The sequence below is a fragment of the Phyllopteryx taeniolatus genome, chromosome 11, assembly GCF_024500385.1.
Source record: "Phyllopteryx taeniolatus isolate TA_2022b chromosome 11, UOR_Ptae_1.2, whole genome shotgun sequence".
NCBI classification, from domain to species: domain Eukaryota; kingdom Metazoa; phylum Chordata; class Actinopteri; order Syngnathiformes; family Syngnathidae; genus Phyllopteryx; species Phyllopteryx taeniolatus.
Genome location: NC_084512.1, coordinates 29,289,160 through 29,298,775, shown reverse-complemented (window position 1 = coordinate 29,298,775; position 9,616 = coordinate 29,289,160). Strand labels below are relative to the sequence as shown.

The window sequence follows — 9,616 nt, the reverse complement described above, 5'->3', positions numbered from 1 at the left end:
TGTGATGTGTGTGTGCGTGCGTGCCTCTGTCCACGTGATGTGTGTGTGCGCGCGCGCGTACGTGACTCCGCCCGCGTGATGTACGTGCGTGCGCGACTCAGGCCACGTGACGTGTGTGTGTGTAAATATGAAACCTAGGCAGCCACGTTGAAGTCTTAGGCTTAAAATCGAGTTGCTTTCCGATATGATTTCTCGGGTCACCTGCCCTTGGACATTGTTTGGAGTTAACAACCAATCGGTTGTGAGCATTCCAGCTGGACTCGTGCCATTGGCTGAAATTCTCTTTTCTGCCTTTTTCGACCTTTGAACGCTTGTGGAGGGCCTGGGAGGCGGAGCTAGATTGCGTTTCCAATCGAATGTAACGACATTGTGGTGACAAAATGATCAAGTGGGCCGTCTCATCTGGCGTTCTTGCCTGTATAACCCCAAAAAGAAGAAAAAGAAGAAGAGCGTGAATGCAAATAAAAACGGATGACGAATTTCTCTTGCTTGCTTCTGTCACTTGTCGCCACCGTGACCAACGGCGTGGAGAGGGGACCAAATTAAGGCCCCCGGGCCGCATCTGCCCCGCGACCGTTCACATGATGGAGACGCCTAGAAATAGGTTCCGTTCAATTTGCTTCTACTCATTGATCTGATTAGAAAACTGTTGAGTTCAGTGGTTCTCAAACTTTTGACACCAAGTACCACCACAGTGACCGACGAAATACAGGAGCATATTAGGCCCAGGTGTTCGGGAAGCCGCTGTAAAATAATGCCCAGTTTTGAAGAGACTGAGACTGGACTTGCATAACTAAGTGTATCGCGCACACAAAAGTGAAGAATTGTACCAAAGCAAAAGTTTGAAAACGAGCAGTTCTAAATGTACTGAACTCGGTTAACAAAACTGAAACATGCACAGTGTGAGCATTTAATTCAGTGATTCTTTTGCGTACCACCGTTTGAGAACCACCGATTTATCGTAAGTAACACAAACCGCAGCAAGGAATTCTCCCAATATTACATTATTCCACTCATTTGACACATTTGAGCTACTCGAATTTCGGTTCGCCGTCATCCACGAGCAAACGTTCGGCCAGCGGAGATTGAGACGCCACAAGCGGATGAGAGGTCGCACGGGTTTATTGCAGAACGCGCCGCGTGGCGATCGACCGTCGCGGTCACAGGTTGCAGCGGTCGCTATAGCAACAGCGCCATCCGGGCCGAGCGCAGAGGTCCAAGACGGCGCAGCCTTTCTCGCCGTTGTCTGAGCGGCGAACGAAACGCACAAAGTCAAACCTCGGTCGGCGTGCGGCCACATACGTCTCGTGGTCTCGTGAGCGTGTGAGTTTTTTTGACCTCTGCTGTAGCAGGCCTGCTTGACCGCACTTCGACACCGCAGAATCTGCGGCGTGAGCATCAGGTCGTCTCGGCCGTGACACTCGATGTAAAAGTCCGCTGCTCGGGACACAAACGCAACATTTGCAGATCGGGCTTCACCTTGGAACTTTTGCAACACGAAAGGAGGAAAAAGTTGCAGTCAAACCTGAGCAGACGGCCGCCAGCGCCAGCAGGAGCAGGAACAGCTTCATGTTTGCTTTCGATCCACAAGGACGAAACTGCAAAATGGCTCCAGCCGGTCAAAGCGGACTTATGTTCTGCCCCGTACACGCACGCGCGCTTGGCCAAGGGTCAGCAGACACCGTGTCTGCACATGTGCTTTGCTTAACCTCTGATGGGTTCATTCATGTTTTGGCAGCGTTGTTACTACTCAAAAGTAATCATGAAATACGGGAATGGCAGCCTGTTTGGTCCCTGTCGACCGCTGTCAGAATTTGGTCCGCGTTGCCGGCAGTAAATCGGATCCGTTTCCGGTGAGGGTCGGACGCCGCCGAGGCCGCCCTTTGTCACCCGTTCTGTTCACTGAGGGGTTCCGGTTCGGTGACTTAAGTTGGCACCTGCTTTTTGCAGACGATGATCTTCTGGCTTCAGAAAGCTGCGTTTGGGATGAGAATCGGCACCTCCAAAACGTGAGACCGTGGTCTTCAGTCGGGAAAGGGTGGAGGAGTTTGAGTATCTCGGGGTCTTGTTCCCCAGTGAGGGAAGAATGGAGCGGGAGACGGACAGGCGAACGCAGTCGTGCGGACACTGTATCTGTTGTGGTGGACGAGGAGCCGAGCGGGAATGCAAAGCTCTCGATTTCCCGCTCGATCTACGTTCCTACCCTCGCCTGCGGTCACGAGTTGTGAGGCGTGACCCAAAGAGCAAAGCGGCCGAAATGAGTTTCCGCCACAGCGTTTCCGTCCGGGCTCTCCCATTGCGATGCGATGAGAAGCTCGGTCATCGGATTCGAGCCGCCGCTCCGCCGCATCGAGAGGATCTGGTTAGGATGCCTCCCCGGTGAGGTGCTCCCTGCACGTTCCACTGGGAGGAGGCGCCAGGGATGACCCAGGACATGCTAGAGCGAACGCCTCGGGATGTCCCACCGGCCGAGCCGGATGAAGTGGCTGAGGAGAGGGAAGTCCGGGCTTCCCCGCTTATGCCGCCGCCCCCGCGACCCGACCTCGGATAAGCGGAAGGAGATGGATGAATGGGATGAAAGAGAAATTCTGGAAGGGGCTAGACGAAGTAGTTCTGAGCAACCCAGACAGAGAGAGAGAGTCGGGATTGGTGCAGATTGGAATGGACATGTCGGTGAAGGTAACAGGGCTGATGAAGAAGCGATGGGTAAGTACGGCATCCAGGAAAGGACAGATGGCGGTAGACTTTGCAACAAGGATGCAAACCCTTTTTTCCAGAAGAGGCACGAACGTAGGGTGACCGACGAGAGCGACGGTAGAAGCATTACATCTTGTGCAGACGATGTCACCTGAAGAGTGTGGCTAGACGGCACAGGATGGTGGTGTGGAAGATGATTAGGAAGACAAAAGGCAGAGCAGAGAAAGGACGAGTGTTGGGCGGAGGTGAGACAGGCTCTCGGTGGACGGGAGGAGCTTCCGGAAGACTGGACCGCTGCAGCCGAGGTGATCAGAGAGGCGGGCAGGAGAGCACTTGGTGTATCTTCTGGAGACTTGATGGAGTGTGACACTGAGAGGACAAAGTCATACATTGAGATGAGAAGAATCATTTGGAGTCGACACGGAGAGGTATTTTCCCATTTTGCGATTGGTCAGTGTATTGTATTACAATTGAAGTTGTCCCTAATGTCCGCGCGTTGGCCGTGAACTGTCCTTTCGTGGCTTTGAGACCAGGCTTTTTCTCGGGGCTATCGCATGTAGCTTGAGTCTATTTTCAAGTCGGCAGCGTTCGCGACCATGTACCACGGTGGCTCGCTCGCTGTCGTTTTAGCCCAAAAATAGCTTTGTCATCTTTACAGTCGCTGACCGCACATCTTTTGTATAGCATGCTACTGCAAAGCGGCCCAACTTCTTTTCCCTTTTGCTGAACATTGCTCAGAATCACCACGTTCCACGCTTTTGTACCTTCTCATTCTTTTGTGTGTGTGTGCCTCGCTTCCCCTTAGCCCCCAACATTAGCCGTTCTTGATTCTGTCCTTAATGAGCTCATAGCGTCTCGCCGTTTCTGTTAAATCATCCCGCATTTTGCTACTTTTGAGACCGCGCTGCATCACGAGTCCCAATCTGTCTCGCAGCTGTTCTCCCTGCGCTTGCGTGGGTTTTCTGCGGGTACTCCGGTTGCCTTCCGCATCCCAAGAACATGCGCGGTAGCTTGATTGAAGACTCTAAATTGCCCGTAGGTGTGAATGTGAGTGCGGACTGGTCGTTTGTTTGTATGTGCCCTGCGATCGGCTGGCGACCGGTTCAGGGTGCAGCCCGCCTCTCGCCCACAGTCAGCTGGGATAGGTGCCCATGAAAATACTTGCAAATTCAAAATGTTTCTTTTTCTCCTTTACTTCCGTTCCTGTCTCTTCGTGCATGTTTCGTTTTGTGGGTGTGGCTTTCTCAAGAGCGACATAGGATCAATGGGGAGACTTTACAAAATAATGTTAAACCTGCAACATTTAAGGAACCAACGTCGCAATTCCTGTTTTGTTCTTATTTTGACAGTCAAAATCGCACCGTCTACCTCGACGATCGCCACACTGCGCCTAAATTAGACTCCTCAAACAACATCGCATGCATAATGCATAAACACGGCACTTCCATTGTAAAGATGAACAGATTTCCTCAAACAACGAATGACTGTGGCCATTGGACAAACAGCCAAGCGGAGGAGACAGCCTTGGGGAAGCTTGCGCCCGTTTGGTTCTCGAAGGCGCGGTGTTTGGTTTGCTTGTTAGCTCGAGGGAGCCGTGCTCCGAGTTTCGAATTCGTCAACAGGATGCGACTGCGGTTCCGACCAGTCGCCTAGATATGACGTAGGCGGAAGCGCCTCCGCCTTCGCGTCCTGCTGAGTCGCCCGCTCGCCAGCCCCGCGTGTGCAAACCAACCGAAACAGGAGCAGCGTTGGCAAAAGGTGAGTCGGGCGTACGTGACGTCGCGCACTGAACCCTTAACTGTGACATGAGAACGCTTCCAGGCCGATTTCGCTCGACTCGTTTATGAACCGCTTCCGATTTCGAGTGTGCGAAGTCAGTTTACAGGCCCCAAGATCCATTTCACAAGGATGAGCAGACGGATCATTTTCCTGCGACAAATATTAAAGTTCGGGTGAAAATGCTCCAGTTTCTGGATTTGAAATGGCACCTTTTGTGTGAGTGTGTGCGCGCGCGCGAATCCGAGTTCCAAATGTTCAAAAGGTCGGTATCATTGGAAAGCTTGCACAGCATATAATAAATAATATGAGGAACTTAACGTAATGATAGAAAGTCAAGGGCTCAGGTTTACAAAATAATGGGCAAGAGGCAAGCAAAGTTTGCAGATGGCGGTGAGGCGATGTGTGCTTCAGTTTAGCAGGTAAGATGAGGCAATACATGAAATCAGCTGGCGGCCTAAAAAAACAGATGTGCGCCAATCCATTCCCAATTGACATCCCATTTGGCGGGAGCGTAGGAAGTGTCATCGCCGAGGAGAAAGACGGGGACGCCGCGTAATTGCTCAGCGATCGTCACACGAAATCGCAAAACGGCAAAAGAAGGGGTCGGGTGTTGCGGCCTCGCACTCGGCGCGGGCAGTATAACCCCGAGGACGGAAACGAGCGAACAACAAATCGAGCCGTTTGTCACTCCTTGTACTATTCCAGAATAATAAATGAAGAGTCCAATTGGATTTTTGTTGGAAAACGATCCATTCGAACCGGTAAGAGAGCACGTTTTGACTTAGGGCTGCACGATATTTCGTGAGATCGTCGTCATCACGATGTACGCGTGCGCAATAGTCACATCGCAGGCTCTGCGAATCAACTGTAATATTCAAAGTGACCAGCAGAGGGCCCTGTTTGGACACCTGCTGCATTTCCTGCGTTGCTCTTCAGCATGAAACTCGGCAGGCACGAGGTGCGTTCATGGGCACTGTGTAAATGGGAGCAAATGTGTTCTTTCTAATACAGCACATGATTGTAAAAAGGGATGACTAGTAAAATTATTTGTATCAGAATGCTTCAGTTCAAACACTTTACGAGCACACTGTGATAATATGAAATGTATTTTGATTTGATACATTATTTGGTGAATATAGTCAGCCCCGGTTGCCCGATATGCAAAGTTATCAATGTCCTTCCACCATCGTTCCTGTCACACTGTGTTGAGAGTTTTTGTTTGCAGATGAAGGACACAAGTCCTGTTTTTGTTTTAATTCCTGGCCCCCTTCGAGCAACGAGTTTCTCATGACCTTGTGAAAGCTGCAGCTGCTGCTAGTGCGGACTGAACGGTTGGCAACAACGGGCAAACTAAACTATGAACTCGTTTGTTTTTGAAGCAGAACTTCGTTCGAAATGTTGAATTCTGAACTGTGAACTATCAATGTCATTTGTTTCCGCTATCATGCAGCCCTGGTCTCCATCCGTTTTCTTTTTACTTGAAAATGGCTTACTTTAACCCTGATTTCTCACCGGATCGAGATCACAAGTAGAAGGGTACGTTTTGCGCCGGCCTGCCGGTCGTCCTGGCCGTCCGTACCGAAGCTCGCCTGCTGGCGCGCCGGGTTAGGTCGACATTCTCCCATTCAATCTGCCGCCGCGGTCGCCTTCTCCAGCGACGGCCCCAGTTCCACTTCCGTTGTATCCGTGCGGCTCAAAGCGAGCGGTGACCCCGTTTTTTCCCCTCCCACAAATCCCCAATTTGTCACGTAGGTCTGGCTGGAACCGCATCGGAGCGGACAGTCACCAACTTTGAAGCGCAAAATAGCAGCAAAATCAATAAGTGTCCGGAGAGGAAAATAGCGTCATTCGTGATAACGCTACACAGCCATACCGGGTCGAAGGTCACGGGCATTCAACGTCGCTTTTCGGCCTCGCCGCTTCCGTGCAGTGATTTCTCCAGATTCTCCGAACCTTTGGCTGATGATCTTATTTGATGACCGTAGTTGATGAAATCCCTCAATTCCTTGCAATTGCGCGTTGAGGAACATTGTCCTTAAACTGTTGGACTATTTTCTCACGCACTTGTTGACAAAGAGGTGAACCGTTTTAGTCACGTGCTGCGATGACGTACTCCGCGTGCCCTTCGGTTCTTGATCGATTTTTGCAGCATAATTCAACGCGTCATCTGGTCATCTCGGTCCATTTGTTCTCGCAGACACTGTTCCACGGTCGCCATTGTTGTTGCTTTGTTCCTTGCGGCGGAAAAGAAAGTGGAAACGGCCAAAAAAGGCCGAGGAAACTCCACCCTGTGGCGTCCTCGCCAATACCGGCCGTAGCGACCCCCCCGACTTGGAGGAGAACTGCAGTACATTTTCCAAACTGCGCGCGGTTCGGTTTGCTCAAATCATGATGTCATCAATATCCATGTATATTTGGAAGCTGTCACAGCGGCGGTGCTGATCGAGATTTCCCCCCAGCGGCGGTCTCCGCCATGGGACCAGAGCGAGTTTTCCCACCTTGCGAGGACGACGACAAGAGTCCACGTGACGGAGATGCGGTCGGGGGGGCGGCGTGGAGCGGGGGCGAGGAGGACCAGGAGGGGGAGGACGGGGGGGGCTACTCGTACCAGCCCCTCAGCCAGGACGGGGACGACTCCGGGGACGGGAGCCTTCAGCACAGGATGGAGGTTATGACCGAGAGAGATCCGCTTTCGTTTCGTTCGCTGCTGCTTCTTCGTCATCGAATGTTTTTGTGGCACAGGCGATGGGTCTGCACCTCCCCGAGGCCCCGTCCCCCGACAGCGACGACGAGGACCCCGAGGGGGCGGCGGCCGAGAGAAGCCGCGCCTCCATCCCCATGGATGCCGGTCAGTCAGCCCTTTTATACAACTTCTTGGACTCAAAATGAGTGAATCATTTCTCATCACCGTTCCGCATCGTGATCATACGTTCACAGCGGCGCCTCGCCATACGAGCTCCGTTTGTTCTGTCGGTATCTGAAATCAAATCAAATAAAAAAAAACGCTTTCTAACCACTTTGCCCACACATGAATGACGTTTGGTGGCGTTTGCTCATTGCCCGCTCTCGGATCTACTATCCGGCGATAGTAGATCCGAGAGCGGGCAATGAGCAAATGATTCCCGACGCCGTCGTCGACTCGTTCCCCGACTCCCGAAATGAGTCGATGCTTTTCTTATTTTAGCGCTCGGGGAATGACCGCCGACCGCTCCTGTTCCCGCAGCCCACGTGGAGCTGGTGAAGCGGACGATGACGGCGGTGGCGCTGCCGTCGCCGGGCGTGCCCGCGTGGGCCCGAGAGATCTCCGACGACCAGTGGCGGGACGTGGTCCGGCGCGCGCTGCGTGGCCGCGGCGATGAAGGCGACGCCTGAACGGACGGCGGCGCGGCTCGACGGAGGTCCGAGATCCGTCGCCGTCTTCTCTTCGACATTAAAAACGTGCGCGTGAAAGGCGCCAGGCGTGCGTGCGTGCGTCTCTTTTTCCTTTCCGCTCGACGACACGAGGGTCGATGGGAGAGTTTGTTCCGTTTGATTTCCTCCGGTCTCGGGTTCGCGTGGCCACGCCGCCGCTCGGGACGTTCCAAAGCGTTTTGCAGACCGAGTGAGTATTCGCTGGGTCGTGATAACCGAGGACCGCCCGCACTTTGCGTACAATCAACGCTTTCGCCCTTTTTCTTGTTTCTCTTTGCTATCTTTTTCCTTTTCTGACTTTCTTTTTGTGATTCCTTAGTTGGTCTTTCCTTTTGTTTTGCGTTCCCTTTCTTTTTTCCTTGCACTTTTCCCTCTCTGTTCTTCTTTGTTTCCTTTTTTCTCTTTCTTTCTTCTTCCTTTCCTCCTTTTTGTCCTTTCATTCCTGCTCGCTTTCCTTTTTCTCTCTGTTTGCTTTCCTTTCCTTCCCTTCCCTTCCGTCTTGTGAAGACGATAATGACGTCGTCCTCTTTTCAATCCAAACTAACAAATGCAAACCCAAGTCCCAAAAGCGGTCTTCAGCGTTAAAGCCACTGGAGGCAGCCATTTTGCCTTCACACAACAAAGTCAATGCTCTTTCTCAGACATGAATATGTATTATTTTGGGAAAGTGTTGCAACTATTGCACGTCTTTACCGTTATTCTGATTGTACAAGCCCAATTGCAATGAAGTTGGGACGTTGTGTTCAACATAAATCAAAACAGAATGCAATGATTTGCAAATCATGTTCAACCTACATTTCATTGAATACACGACAAAGACAAGAGATTTCATGTTCAAACTGATCAACTTGATTGTTTTGAGCAAATAATCATCAACTTAGAATTTGATGGCTGCAACAGGTTCCACAAAAGATGGCACAGGTGGCAAAAAAGACTGAGAAAGTTGAGGAACGCTCATCCAACACGTGTTTGGAATGAACATCCCACAGGGGAACAGGCGAATTGGGAACAGGTGGGGGCCACGATTGCTCAGTCAGTCACACGCAAAGGTGGGGCGAGGTGAACAAGTGCGTGAGAAAATAGTCCAACAGTTTAAGGACAATGTTCCTCAACGTACAATTGCAAGGAAATTAGGGATTTCATCATCTACGATCCATAATATCGTCATCAAAAGGTTCAGAGAATCTGTAGAAATCACTGCATGGAAGCGGCAAGGCCGAAAACCCACTTTGAATGCCCGTGACCTTCGATCCCTCAGGCGGCGCTGCATCAAAAACCGACACAAGTGTGTAAAGGATCTCACCGCGTGGGCTCAGGAACACTTCATGAAAACCAATGTCAGTCAATTCAGTTCGGCGCTACATCCGGAAGTGCAACTTGAAACTCTACTGTTCAAAGCAAAAGCCATTTATCAACAACACCCAGAAACGCCACCCGCTTCTCTGGGCCCGAGCTCATCTAAGATGGACCCGACGCAAAGCGGAAACGTGTTCTGTGGTCCGACGAGTCCGCATTTCAAATTGTTTTTGATAATTGTGGACGTCGTGTCCTCCGAGCCAAAGAGGAAAAGAACCATCCGGACTGTTATGGACGCAAAGTTCAAAAGCCGGCATCTGTGATGGTATGGGGCTGTGTTAGTGCCAATGGCATGGGTGACTTACCCTTCTGTGAAGGCACCATTCATGCTGAAGGGTACATACAGGTTTTGGAGAAACATATGCTGCCATCC

General features: G+C 51.4%; 2 protein-coding genes across 3 annotated transcripts; one reads left to right on the top strand and one right to left on the bottom strand.

Annotated features, from left to right (window-relative positions):
* Positions 1 to 1,104: 1,104 nt before the first annotated feature.
* Positions 1,105 to 1,678, bottom strand: wu:fj16a03 (uncharacterized protein LOC335475 homolog). Its single transcript, XM_061789718.1, has 3 exons — positions 1,526 to 1,678; positions 1,339 to 1,437; positions 1,105 to 1,246 (listed from the first exon to the last, which is right to left on the bottom strand). The coding sequence occupies exons 1-3, from the start codon at positions 1,569 to 1,571 to the stop codon at positions 1,161 to 1,163; spliced, it is 231 nt and encodes a 76-aa protein (XP_061645702.1). The 5' UTR covers positions 1,572 to 1,678; the 3' UTR covers positions 1,105 to 1,160.
* A 2,618-nt stretch (positions 1,679 to 4,296) lies between these two features.
* mea1 (male-enhanced antigen 1) lies at positions 4,297 to 7,939 on the top strand. 2 transcript variants are annotated; one of them, XM_061789716.1, is made up of 4 exons: positions 4,297 to 4,455; positions 6,936 to 7,144; positions 7,219 to 7,324; positions 7,700 to 7,939. In XM_061789716.1, exons 2-4 carry the CDS (start codon positions 6,950 to 6,952, stop codon positions 7,846 to 7,848), a joined length of 450 nt encoding a protein of 149 aa, XP_061645700.1. In that variant the 5' UTR covers positions 4,297 to 4,455; positions 6,936 to 6,949; the 3' UTR covers positions 7,849 to 7,939. The 2 variants fall into 2 exon arrangements, with proteins under 2 accessions (XP_061645700.1, XP_061645701.1); XM_061789717.1 differs by having other exon boundaries at positions 4,303 to 4,455; positions 6,898 to 7,144.
* Positions 7,940 to 9,616: the final 1,677 nt, after the last annotated feature.

What these genes read in the sequence shown, in the direction of transcription:
- wu:fj16a03 (XM_061789718.1), bottom strand. Translation starts at nt 1,571, where the DNA reads ATGAAGCTGTTCCTGCTCCTGCTGGCGCTGGCGGCCGTCTGCTCAG. An exon ending in GCTGGCGGCCGTCTGCTCAG is followed by an intron (nt 1,438 to 1,525) that starts GTTTGACTGCAA and finishes TGTCCCGAGCAG; the next exon opens with CGGACTTTTACATCGAGTGT. An exon ending in GCAGGCCTGCTACAGCAGAG is followed by an intron (nt 1,247 to 1,338) that starts GTCAAAAAAACT and finishes TTCGCCGCTCAG; the next exon opens with ACAACGGCGAGAAAGGCTGC.
- mea1 (XM_061789716.1), top strand. Translation starts at nt 6,950, where the DNA reads ATGGGACCAGAGCGAGTTTTCCCACCTTGCGAGGACGACGACAAGAGT. An exon ending in GCCTTCAGCACAGGATGGAG is followed by an intron (nt 7,145 to 7,218) that starts GTTATGACCGAG and finishes TTTGTGGCACAG; the next exon opens with GCGATGGGTCTGCACCTCCC. An exon ending in CTCCATCCCCATGGATGCCG is followed by an intron (nt 7,325 to 7,699) that starts GTCAGTCAGCCC and finishes CTGTTCCCGCAG; the next exon opens with CCCACGTGGAGCTGGTGAAG.